This window comes from Aedes albopictus, chromosome 2 (genome assembly GCF_035046485.1).
Source record: "Aedes albopictus strain Foshan chromosome 2, AalbF5, whole genome shotgun sequence".
Lineage (NCBI taxonomy): Eukaryota > Metazoa > Arthropoda > Insecta > Diptera > Culicidae > Aedes > Aedes albopictus.
In genome coordinates, this window is record NC_085137.1 from 134,602,790 (window position 1) to 134,616,618 (window position 13,829).

The 13,829-nt window shown below is 40.4% G+C and overlaps 1 protein-coding gene across 1 annotated transcript in view; it reads left to right on the forward strand.

Moving 5' to 3' along the window:
- Positions 1-961: 961 nt before the first annotated feature.
- LOC115255403 (protein-glucosylgalactosylhydroxylysine glucosidase-like) overlaps positions 962-13,829 on the forward strand; it is a 71,088-nt gene continuing 58,220 nt past the window's right edge. Inside the window, exons 1-2 of the mRNA XM_029853472.2 lie at positions 962-2,476; positions 13,296-13,666. Of these exons, the coding sequence (XP_029709332.1) occupies positions 2,199-2,476; positions 13,296-13,666 (649 nt within the window). The 5' untranslated portion in view covers positions 962-2,198. The remainder of the gene's footprint in view (positions 2,477-13,295; positions 13,667-13,829) is intronic.

Here is a 13,829-nt window from a genome sequence, read left to right on the forward strand (position 1 = left end):
TTATCGGACAAGGATGTGTAATGGCGAGCTTGGTCGGAGTGCCGTTTCATTCGCTATCGCCTACATTGCTTTGAATCTACAGAGAAATTGGACTTTGAGCATAACTAGTTTAGACGCTATTCAAGAGGTTGTCCAAGGGTTCGGAGTTAGCTTCGTAGGTCATACCGGTGCCTTAAGCGATTAAGGGATTGCTGTCGTGGCGTCGGTCTACTGAGTTGGATCAGAGCCCGCTGTTTTAAAAGGGTCCCCGGTAAGAGCCGGGACAGATGGAGCAGTTCCTTCTGGTGCTAGCTGATAGAGCCTGAGCCGTCAGCCGGCCAAATCGCATTGCACGCAAGTATCAGTTCTTGATGCTTGCAGAACTGTTGCGCCAGCATGCTACCTTGCTGAACTCCGTAAAGCAAATCATCGATATTCGTTGCTCCATGCTACGCAACTTAACTTGAGCGTGCGATGTGCACTAGCCCCTCTCTGAAGCAATGCCTTCTGGGTGGTTCAAGACAGACGAAGAAATTGTGGCTATGGCTATGTTCAGTAGGTCGGAGTCCATTGCATTGCTTAAAGAAGAAGAAAAAACATATTATTTGCATCATAGATATGTTTTGCTACGAATGTGAAATTTAGAGTGTTGCAATATAAGATGGCCGAAATGCCTCGCATACCCTTACTGTCTTCCGTGTAGAAATCACGAGAGGCATGTAGCTAGGCATAGCTACTTTCTTGTTAAAGACAGCGAAAAAGACGGTGATCTTTTTGTCTAAACCAGGCAGACAAGACTCAAGATTGATATTCTATTTTTCAAATAAATGTTCCTCTTTTGGAGTACCGTAATCCGGGGTATCATTGATCAGCGGGGTAACATTGATCGGCTTGACCCACCTCATGAAATGTTCAAACAAGCATTTTACATTGAATCAGTTTCTACTATGGAATGGTATATCGCAATCTGCTATCATTTAGCTATTAAATGACATGCAATTATGAAAATTGAATTTCATAAACATTGAATTAAATCGATTTTTCCATAACTGTGTTTCGTAACACAATGAGATACACTGTCAAACATTCATGCTTGGCGTGAATACTAGATTTAATATGAGGTTCGAAATCACTGTATTACTTCAATATGATATCCTAGAGTTGGATTTAATAAACGAAACTTTTATGAAAATGCTATTTTTCAGTTAAATTTACGAATTATTAAAAGTCGGCTATCAATTCCTTAAGCCATTGCCTACCTTTAGGCGTTATTCATGGTTTAGAGGATTTTAATCCTAAAATAACTTAAAAAGTACATTATTTGTAAAAATTTGGACAACATATTCGAGATCAGCGACCCCGAATTTAGTAAGTAAGGGTATTTTCAACACAAATCAACATTGATCACTGACATGATCAATGTTACCCCAAATCAACACAATCAAAAATTAGATTTAAAAACCTATTTAAACATGTTTTAAAGTTTTACAATACTTTTTCGAGTAGCTTAACACAAACTCAGAGGGGCAGTACTAGTTTTAAAAATATAAAACATGTAACATTTGCTTTAACAAAAGAATTATTCAAGAAAGATCGAAAATTCTGATCAATGTTACCCCGGATTACGGTATCGCTTTCTCTCGTTCAGTTCGTCATATTCCCTATCAGTTACAGAGCAAATTCATTAGCTGAGCTCGATCGCCTGAAGCGAGCCAAATTCTCAGCATCCGTCGCGTCGTCAGATCCGTCCGTAAGCTAAGCACCCGGTCCCATAGAATCTAATGGGGAGACAGTAGCTATTACGACGTGCCACTCAACGGCAGTCACGACAAATCAAATTCTCACACAATTTTGTGCACAAACAGCAAACCAGTAGCGCTACTGCAGTCTCTATTGAACTAGTTCTTCCCGAGAAGATCCCCATCGAATGTTGCTGCAATCACGCGAGTTTTCGTCCGAGCATCGCCGTTTCGAGAGTTTGAACAAAACAAAAATAACGAGAAATTACCTTCTCGCCTAATGGACTCAATTATGCAAATCATATGAACGAAACCACCTCGAACCGTAGTTATGCAAAATCGATGAGCAATTGTCGGGCAAAAGTGTCTAACTTGCGCTGAACTATTCGTCGTCATCTTTGTCAACATTGAGCTTCCTAATAACTAGGGCAGGCCCGCAGAACCAGGAAGAAACATAACCCAACCGAAGGCAAGTTTACGATGCATCTGGTCTCACAGCCCTGGGTGGTGACGATTCTCATGGTAGTAGCAACGACGGTGGTGGTGACTAATGGACAATTTTATGTAGAACGTCTCCCACCGAGTAGCCACGCTGGGACCGAACCGGTAGCTGAAGCGACGATAGTGCCAAATGAGGTCACTTCTCGGGAATCATCCACAGCGCGGGTAGCTGGAACAACACCGGAGGTGGCCTCCGGTAAAAACAAATTGTTTTGGAACTGGACAAAAGGGACGGCCGCTGCGGCGATGTCGCAAAGGTGAGCTGGTATCATTGTGAGGGCTATGTGTTATGATGGGTACTACGGTGTGAAAGAAAGTTAACTCTGATTTACATGTCCAGGCTTGACGAACGATTTCACCCGTTATTGCATCCTGGGTAGTTTTTCAAGTTATTTGCAATCAAAAACCAAAGCCCAACGAAACACGCAAAATTTTATTAAACAGGTTATTTTTATGATGCAATTTCAAGAAATACTCCGATGTGCATCCTCAATGGCAGCCCATTTATTGCACCCATAAAAAATAGAAACGCTCCACAGAAAATAAAAAAAAAAAACAATCCATAAAAAATGGAAATCCCAAAGTGTTTCTAAACGTTCCATACTTTATAGACGGACCCGAATGACTTCCATTCAGTTAAAGGGTCCTTAAAATAAATTAATAATAATAATAATAATACTTTATAGAAGATGTTTTGATGTTATGGCTTTCAGTCTTGGAAGAAAAACTCAAAAACGGATTGTTAAGTTTTCATCCGACGTTTCGGTCACTATATTGTGTCTTTCTCAAGGAATCTGAGGACAATGAATTTCTTATGTTGAGTTTATGTTTTTTTATGTGTATGTTACTCACTAACTATGCTCCGTTTTCTCGTAACATAGGCCCACAGCATAGGCCAAATTTGTCTCAGACGAACGTATCGCTGCAACAAGAATCGTGAGTATCAGGCGAACATGCTGTGTAGGCGAACTGTTTATCGTCCGGTTTACTTACTCTGCCGCCTGCGGCGGTGGTTCAGTAGAGGGAAATTCCTATGCCTATGCTGTGGGCCTAAGTTACGAGAAAACGGAGCATAGTTAGTGAGTAACAACACATAAAAATCATAAACACAACATAAGAAATTCATTGTCCACAGATTCCTTGAGAAAGGCACAATATAGTGACCGAAACGTCGGATAAAAACTTAACAATCCGTTTTTGAGTTTTTCTTCCAAGACTGAAAGCCATAGCCTCAAAACATAAGATCAACAGTCGCTTCCTCAAGAAACTTTATAGAAGATGTAATTAGATTATTCTGTACCAACAAGCGTGAAGAGTGTAATCGGCTTGGAAACGGATTAAGCATAATTAATAAATATACATATACAGAGGATGGCCTAAAAATTTGGTAATGGCAACTTTTTTTTTCTCTCCCAAAAAAAAGTTCAACAAGCTGTAACTTTTCATAGAGTGCATCAAAAATTCTCAAATTTTGACTGTTAATTAATTATATGTGCATCATTGGTACAAATTTGAGCTCGATTGATTAATCTTTCGCGATGCTAGAACCATTCTCGTAAAATACTATTTTTTTAGACAACTTATTTTTGACATGTCATACCTCAGAAACCAGCGTACTGACTTGAATGAAATTTTGAACGTTTACCAACCATATATTGATACATGATAAGACTGTATCGTTAATTATGAGTACACCTAAAAATTGCTGTATCTGAAAATGTTTTATTTATTTTGTAAATTAAATTCAATTCCATTGTTTTATCGGCTGTTCGAGTCCGTATGAAGTTGATCATCAGTATTAACTTCTTTTCTCGATCAGCCTAGATAGCTGTGTAGTATCGGTAGCGATTGTTTCAATTGGCTAAGAATAACACTACGGACCGCCTGTTCCGGTGGTAAGAATCCACCAACAGGTGACCCCTAATTCATGGTGTGATGCGGCTTTATGCTTACCGTGCCTAGGAATGAATGGCTAGGGGGGTCTGATAAAAACCTAACCGCTAACGGAGCCTGTGGAGTACCAGGGCGCCCTCCACAGTATGTAGCCCTTACTGCGCTAACCGGAGCAATGGTGCAGTGGACCTTGTGTTTCTCCGAGACAATCAGCTGCCCTTCTTTAGTCTCACTTGAGGCTGAATAAGGGCGGGATTATGAAGATGTTGTTAATTAGCATAAATTTTCACCTTTATGGTTTCGCATTATGCGTTTTACACAGTGTATTCTGTGCATCCTCGTCATTGGCGTTTTCCAATCGATACCGATTTGGTTTTATTGTTGCTGTTCTTTGTTGTGCTGTTGTTGCGAAGAGTTTAATCTTACCTAGTTTGGGTAGTGGCTACGGTTAAGATAGCTCAGATCAATCTTCAGCATAAAAGAACAGCAACGATCAATCTTTGCAGACTTATGCAAAATGGTACAGCCCAAGTGGCTTTGGTACAAGAACCTTACTTTCGTAAGGGAAATTTCTATCTAGGAAACCTTGTGAACCCGGTGTTTGCCACTTTCAGTAAACATGAAATGGCAAACTCGCGTGTCATGCCTCGAGCCTGTGTGCTTGTCAACAACGCAATCGTTGCTACACTCATCTCTGAACTAACCATCAGAAATGTATGTGCTATCACAATTGATGTATCTGTTGGAAACCTCAACAGGAAATACGTCTATTGTTCTGTGTATTTACCGCATGATGAACCATCCCCTACGGATGCTTTCAAACAAGTCATCGCATACTGCACTTCAAAAGGCCTTCCGCTAATTGTTGGCAGTGATGCTAATGCTCACCATATCATCTGGGGCAGCTCAGACATTAACTTGAGAGGCTCCAGTTTGATGGAGTACAGATCTTGCATTACTTAACATAGGCAACCGCCCAACCTTCATGGTATCTGCTAGAGAGGAAGTGTTAGATATAACGCTTTGCTCTAACAGAATTAGTCACGAGCTGACCAATTGGCATGTGTCAGATGAAGAATCTTTATCTGACCATCGCTACATCTTTTTTGAACATTTAAATGTTACTTCGCAAACATTGCGTTTCAGGAATCCTCGGTCAACAAACTGGGATCTTTATACTGATTTGGTTGCAGCCAAATTTCATGGATATTCACCATCCATTGACACTCCAAGTGATTTAGATGATGCCGTGGATACTACAACGACCTTCATCATGGAAGCTTTTGAAGAAGCATGCCCTCTACGGTCTGTGAAGATCACAAGAGGAACCCCTTGGTGGAACTCTGATCTGGCGAAACTCAAGAAACAATGTAGAAAGAGTTGGAACAGACGACGTTCGGCTGGTTCGGAGGCTTTCAGGTCGGCTCGCAAGGCCTACAGGAAAGCTCTCCGGTCTGCTGAACGATCCGGCTGGAAAAACCTTTGTACAAATGTTTCCAGCTTGAGTGAAGTCAGTCGGTTAAACAAAATCCTTGCGAAATCTAAGGATTTCCGGGTGAACGAACTTCGTTTGCCAAATGGCGATCTGACTTCCTCTGATGAGGAAGTTCTGGAATGCTTATTCAGCACACACTTCCCTGGATGTGTGGATATTACATCTTCGGATGATCCTGATGTCTTTTCTTGTAGTTATGATTCTTTAGCTTCGGCTCGGAGTATTGTAACTATAGAATCGATTGAGTGGGCTCTTAATAGCTTTGCTCCTTTCAAATCTCCTGGGGCAGATGGGATTTATCCTATTCTGCTTCAGAAGGGATTTGATTATTTCAAACATGTTTTGAAACAACTACTTGTTTGCAGTTTTGCTACAGGGTATATTCCCAAATCCTGGAGGGATATTACTGTAAAGTTTATTCCGAAAGTGGGTCGAGCGTCGTATGAAGAAGCAAAGAGTTTCAGACCGATCAGTTTGACATCTTTTCTTCTGAAATGCTTAGAACGCATTGTGGATCATCACATCCGTGATGTTCATCTGGCCAACGTGCCTCTTCATGTGAACCAACATGCCTACCAATCTGGTAAGTCCACTGTGACTCTTTTACACAAGGTTGTTTACGATATCGATAAAGCATTCGCTCAGAAGCAATCTTGTTTGGGTGTTTTCTTAGATATCGAGGGTGCCTTTGACAACGTGCCTTTCGATGCCATATTGGAAGCCGCACGGAGTCATGGTATATCTCCAATGATTTCCAATTGGATTCACCAAATGCTCAAAAACCGATATCTCTTCTCGACATTGCGTCTAGCAGGGATTAGGAAATTGAGTGTTTGTGGATGCCCCCAAGGGGGAGTCTTATCACCGCTTTTGTGGAATCTCGTAGCAGATACGCTATTGAGGCAACTCAATAATAGCGGTTTTCCTACTTATGGTTTTGCCGATGACTACCTAACATTGTTAGTTGGTATGTGCATCAGCACCCTTTTCGACCTGATGCAAAGCGCCCTTCAGATAGTTGAGGGTTGGTGTATGGCCTTTCGGTTAATCCGAGTAAAACATCTATTGTTCTTTTTACGGAAAGGCGAAACCGTAATGGCGTTCGACCTTTGCGTCTCTTTGATTCTGAAATCGATGTGACTGAACAGGTAAAGTACGTTGGAGTCGTTCTTGATTCCAAGCTTTCCTGGACACCTCACATTGAGTTCAGAATCAAGAAAGCTTGTATGGCCTTCGGGCAATGCCGGCGTACTTTTGGTACAACTTGGGGTCTAAAACCCAAGTATATCAAATGGATTTACACAACTGTGATTCGGTCAATATTGGCTTATGGATGTCTTGTGTGGTGGCAAAAGAGTGAAGTGAGAACGGTCCAATCAAAATTAGGCCATCTCCAAAGGATGTGCTTAATGGCGATGTCTGGAGCATTCTCTTCAACTTCTACGGCAGCGCTAGAAGTTCTTTTTGACGTTGCCCCACTACACATTCATCTCAAACAAGAAGCCCTTTCTTGCACTTACCGGTTACGGGTACTCGGTCTACTAGAGGAAACTCCTGTGAACCGCACATCAACACACACCTCGTTGTTTCCACTTTTGGTGAATTCGGACAAAATTGTCCTTGCTCCAAGTGATCTTACAATTGCTTGTAATTTTCCATATAGGACATTTTCCACGAAATTCCCTTCCCGGGAAGAGTGGACATCTGGTTATCTGGAAAGAAGTATTTCAGACGGCATCGTATGTTACACTGATGGCTCCCTTCTCGAAGGTCGAGCAGGTGCTGGCGTTTATTCTCGTGAGCTAAGGCTGTATCAGTCTTACTCACTTGGTAGACACTGCACCGTTTTTCAGGCCGAAATCTTTGCTCTTATGTGCGGAGTGCATTCAGCACTTCAGCAGCACGTAATGGGCAAAGTAATATACTTCTGTTCAGATAGCCAGGCTGCTATTAAAGCACTTGCTTCGGCCAACTTCGGGTCGAAGATAGTTATCGCTTGTCGAACTCAAATCGAGGAGCTGAATTCAGCAAACGCTGTTCACCTTGTATGGGTGCCTGGCCATTCTTCCATCGCTGGAAATGAAATAGCTGATGAGTTAGCTCGCTCTGGAGCATCACATGACTTCATTGGCCCTGAGCCAGCTATTCCGGTGTCCAAGTGTTGGATAAAGCTTCAGATTCACACCTGGGCTGTCACTCAACACAGACAATATTGGAATAGTTTGGAGTCATGTCGTCAAACCAAACTGTATAGTGTTGAGCCATCTCTACGGGTGGCGAAGTGTCTAACTAATCTGTCTAAGCAGAATTGCAGCATGCTGGTCAAAGCATTGACTGGCCACTGCCGACTCAGCTATCACATGGCGAATATTCAGCAAGCTGATTCATTTGCCTGTGATAGCTGTGAATCCGATTATGGAACTTCATATCATTTGATATGTAACTGTCCAGTTTTCGCGCAACTGCGTTTCCGAGTATTCGGTAAACACTTATTAAGTGAAACTGACTTCAGAAACCTGAATCTTCAGGATATTCTGTTGTTCTTAACCCGCTGTGGTAAAGAGCTATGAGCTCTCTTTCGCTTTATGCGTTATTACAGTGCCCTTTTCAGGGCGCTGTTTGAACCCATTGTGGTACGCTTGTGCGTTAGTACCCTCTTTCAGGGTATTTTTCCTATTTCCCTACCTGCCCCTATCCCCATCCAAATCCTTTTTCCTTCCTTTTCCCTCAGGTAGATGATGAAATAGGCTGTTATTTTGGCGATGGCACAAATGTCCCAAATGGAGGATAACGTGCCTCTGGAGCCGGCCTTCTGATACCTGATACCTGACCCTTTATGCCTTTGTCATTTTATGCAGGATTCATCAAAAGTTTGGATATATTTAATGTTTTAGTTTGTACTACGTCCGATAAAAAGTAAGGACCACTTTTAGCAACGCACGGTGGGAAATCAATATGTTTTTGAAGTCCTTAAACCCAAAATAGAAACTACTGGTGGGAGGGAAGGTGGGGTGCTATCCTAAAATAGTAAACGAAAAGGAGTGCTATAATAAAGCGAAGAAGACTCCCGTGGCGATGCTCTTACAACTCAATCACCGTTTTTATTTCTCTCTTGCTTCTCATCAATGACAATCAGTCTTCATGGACAGGTCAACATCGGTCGGTTAAGGTGAAACTCTAACAAACTTACTAGCTTACCAACATACACGCTTAAAAAATTAGGAACTTACACGTGACGTAAACCATCAACGTACGTAAATATTTCATGACTGAATGGCAAATTTGTCTGAATTTTACATCCATCATGTAAGTGTGAGTTGGTTGCACACAGGCTTGATAATCCTCCTCGAAATCAAAAGAGTTTTGCAACATGCTCTAGAGCGGTATTTTGCTTTTGCCTCATCACGAGGGAGCGAACGAACCCCAAACAGAGAGTCAATAAAAACTGAGCGAGGAAGAGGGGAACAAAAAAAGAGCTGATGATTACTTCGGGTTTTTGAGTGCGATTTTCGCCTCGAGAGTCTTTCTTTGTATGGGAGTGGAACTCGCGAGAGCTTTTTGAGTGTGAGTGGACGTGAGAAACACAACAAGCAATTATGAGTGTTGGACGAACTCCTCGCTGCGCGGCAAGCTCGCGCTCGGTGCTGTTGAGGATTTGCGTTGTGATTTCTGAGTTTTATTTTCAATCCTCAGAAAATCGCGAAAATCGCTTCCTCATTTTCTCGCGAGGGAGTTTCTGTCAAGCCTGGTTGCACAAGATGTCAACAAACGTATCTGGCCAGATAGGTAGAAAATATTTTACATTTATCATTTGTCTCACAACTCGGTGATACAGCCGAGAGGTATAGTACGTGCCTCTCAATCAGCGAACCAGAGTTCGAATCCAGTTCATTATTTTACTTACATATGTTTTATCTCTCGCTTCGGCTCTAGCGATTGCTAGCTCGACTTTATTTGTGATAGAAGACGTAAATTTGTGTCAAACGGTCCGCTCCTTTTATGTGCATCCAAGTGAACTTAAATTTACATGATCTTTTCTGAGAGTGTACTTACTCATTAGCTATCTCACCAACTTACTCACAAATCTACTAATTCACATTCCAGCTCACTCACATTGTATTACTTGCTCACTGATTACCTCATTAAGTCGCAAAATTATCAGCTCATTTACTCATTTAATGATTCGCTCATTATCTCACTATCTCGCTAACACACCAACTGGCTTACTCACTAACTGACTCACTCACTAACACACTCATTACTTGCTCACTCCCACGAAACCGATCACGCATATTCACTAACCCACAAGCTCACTACACACTCACCAATTCACTAAATATCTCACTAGCTCACTCACATTTACGAAAGCTCTCACTCAATAACTAAACGGCTTAATTTCTTATTCAGTTCAGTTACTCATCAACTCTCGAGAAAGTTTATTCTAAATTTACACACTTAATTCACTAATCTACAGATTGAATAAGTGTCCACCAATCCACTTATAACTTTACAACTAAATCTAACAGTTTTCGTAATTAAAAAAGGGGCAACAACGAATGAACGAGTGTAGGTCTGATATTTATTCATAGACGTTACGCCATGAAGCGACATCACTAGACTTAGCAGACCCTCAAAATTTCTAAACTAATTTGTAGAAAAAACTGGTCCAACTACCTGCAGGCACAAACTATAAAAGACATACATACACTTGACAAGTATTTTGAACTCTGAATAAAACTTAGTGGAAATCCTAAGAATCAAAATTCTAAACTATTTGTCTATTGTATTACACTTTGAAAACGCTATTGATCTCAAATTAACTTTGGAATACTCATTCTTATTGTTAAAGGAAAAGTTAAATGTAATGAAGCAAATAAGACATACACCGTGTCCAATAAGTACTCATACAAAATACAAATTTAGTAAATATAATTTTAATTCACATCTGTGGTTCATATTTTCAAAGTGCATGCATGTATTGAAGGGCTACATGATACTGATTAAATAAAGCATGCGATTTATAATAACTTTATTTTCTGTTTGTTTTTATAAGCCTAGCAGTACACTTCCGTTTTCTGAAATCCGTTTGCTCCGGCACGCAGGAAAAATGTTCGAAAAGTTTTTCATTTTACGAGAGCTAAATAGCGTCCATAGAGTTAAATTTCGAGTTTTTATCTCAAGTATTGTGCCAAATGGATATACAAAGGCCAAACAATACAATTTTAGTGATGAAATGATAAGAAATTTGCAAGTAAGCTTAAATTGTGCTGATTTCCTTCCTAATGGTCGTTATATTATAGATAAACATCATAAAACGTAAATTTTGGACTAAATTTATCACATTAGGGATACAAGTACGTTTTAGAAGTGAGAATATTGTGAATCAACAAGATAAGATACAGCCATGCTTCTTTAAACAATAAATCTTATTAAAACAGGTAAATGGACATTTTTGTTTAATTCACGTTTTATTTTGTACAAAATAAAATGGCTTCGTACTCCACCAATACAGAGTCTCGTATATTTTCTCTTCTGATGATAGTTACTACTAGCAAAGGTGAAGACAGGAACCTAATCTGTTTTAACTTTGAACCATTACTCGTTGAAATGTGACGAAATACCAAAGAAATGGCGTGCGTGCCAGCTGAAAAAGATTTACGACACATAAAGCTATGTTCACTTAGAATCCGGAATCATGTCACATTTTCTAGTGGCGCTCTCAATGAACATAATCAATCACTCTGATCATACACTAATCCTCTTTAAATGGTGAAAATTTCATCGATTTTCTTGCAACGAGTGAATAGTTATTTCAGATTGAAGACAAGAGGAGGAAAAAAATCTTGCACAAACACGTTGAAAATTTAGCGTGGTCAGGTACGACAGTCGCGAAAAATGTTAATATCGTCAAAACCATTATGTGTTATGTGCACAGATGTTGTTAACCATGGCATAAGGAAGTGTCCTCGGAAGAAAAAAGCTTGGGTTCATTGATAAATCTGCTTTGAATTTGAAGCTTTGGCAAGAAGTTCGAACTCTGGGCATAGTTTTTTCGCAACAAGATGATGAGAACCAATTCATACAAGGATGACAGCCTCAAGAATCGCGTGCTGCTTTTCAAAAACGCACACAAGGGATATGTAGAGGTTTTACCTATTTTGATGAGCTGCCATGACAGCCGGAGACGTTCAGTGGTATCGTCACAGATGGGTAGTGTTTATCAACGAAAAAAACACTCATATTTCGCATTTTCTCAATTCACTGAATTGCCCCTCATTTCGCAATAAAAAAAAAGTTTGGCAATTTTTCTTCGGAATCCTAGTCAGACTTAGTCAAGGCACTCAGGACACTGCATAGATGACCTGATTGTTGAACAAACGTGCGGAAGGGGTGGTGGCTAAAATTTACCACCGTTGTGCAGGTTTTTAGAGAGGTCAACACTGAAAATGTGAGAAAATGTGTGAAAAATAAAAAATAAATAATTTCAATGATATTTTTCAATGAAAGTACAATAAATAATCTTTGTTTTGAGGGCTTCACCTTTTATGTTTGTTATTCCATTCCTAAGATATACGTGATTTTGTCATTCCGGATTCAAAATGAACATAGCTTTAAGCGATCAGCAGAGAAGGATAAAGCACAGTTAATTCCAAAACATTTTCTGCATATGATCAGTGGTAATTAACCTATCAATGTATAAATTTACTTTGAAAATCCTAATTAAATACAGATGTAAAATGAATTCAATTTGATTTTGTATGAGAACTTATTGGACACGGTGAAATGGTAATATCAGACTTTGAAGATGACAAAGAAAGTGTTGAAAGCAGCCAACCCTACCTTAAGTGTGTAATGTTTTTAAGAATGTTGCAAGAAACCAAAACATTTTTAAAATGAGATTTAACTTGAAGTAGTTTGGATCTTAATTGAGAAAAAGAAAATAACATAGGGTCTTGTACCATTTGGGCAGGTGTACCTATTTTGGGCACTTGCCGCTATAACTAAGTCAATTTGAAACGGATTGATTTGAATTTTTGTATAGAGTTAGGCACGTACAATATCTAACACTACACAAAAACTCAAATCAATCGGTTTGAAATTGACTTAGGTATAGCAGCAAGTGCCCAAAATAGGTACACCTGCCCAAATGGTACAAGACCCTAGTTCGATATTTGTGAGGGAAATCTTCTTGCAGACGATAAATAAAAAGTGACCTTGTTCTTTCCGTCAGTTGACTGTTATTTTCATTGACTTTTTATGCTCCCCTCGTATTGAAATGAAAAGGTTGTACCACAGTTTGAAATTAAATTTGTACGGAGGGATCTTAAAACCTAATTACCTACCATTTTAATTACCTGTTGTTGGGTAACTGACACTTATGAATACATCATAGTTCCATTTTACGACAAGCAGTTTCATATTTTCCCACATTAATTCCCAGTGCAACGAATGTCCTGTCGGGGAACCTTCAGAAGTGAGCGAAGGGATCAACCCTACGCAACCGGAAGTGCTAATTATAAATGTGCATATTTAATCGCACAATGTTCTTCTCAAACCGGATTAACGAAAGTGAAAATGCACCTGCACCAACGGTCAAACATTCTCACACACCCATTAATGCTGTTGCTGCTACTGCATGCAACTCCATTACCGAGTGCTAACACGCAATTTTCCCCTTTCTTCCCCAGCGATGATGAGGAATTATTGTTTCCGACCCTGGCCAACGGACATCTAGGCTTTACGGTGTTTGGAGATGCGATCTACATGAACGGTCTGTACAACGGTCACCGGGGGCTGAGTCACAGGGCGAGAATAGCAAACATTGCCAACATTCGGTTGTCCTGTTGCGACCTCGACGGTGATGGTGGGAACCAACCGCCGTCGTCGTCGCCACCGCCAACGTCGTCGTACTCAATGGACTTCGAGACGGGCACGTTTCGCGTCGATTATCGAGGACCTAATAATAGCTTCAGGGTAGCGCAGCTGATCTATCCCCATCAATTGTACAATCGTGCGATCGTCAATCAATTCACAATCGAGCGGAGCACGGATGGTGAAGGTTGGTATGCGGGGCGGGGATGCATGCTTCGGAAACGGATCTAATGCATGGGAAATATGCTACGATTGTCCCGATTCGGAACGAAAGCATTTTGTATACGTAATGAGGCGACAAATCATGGCTCTGATTGCACTCAGGATATTGATCATTCGAAATTGAAAAG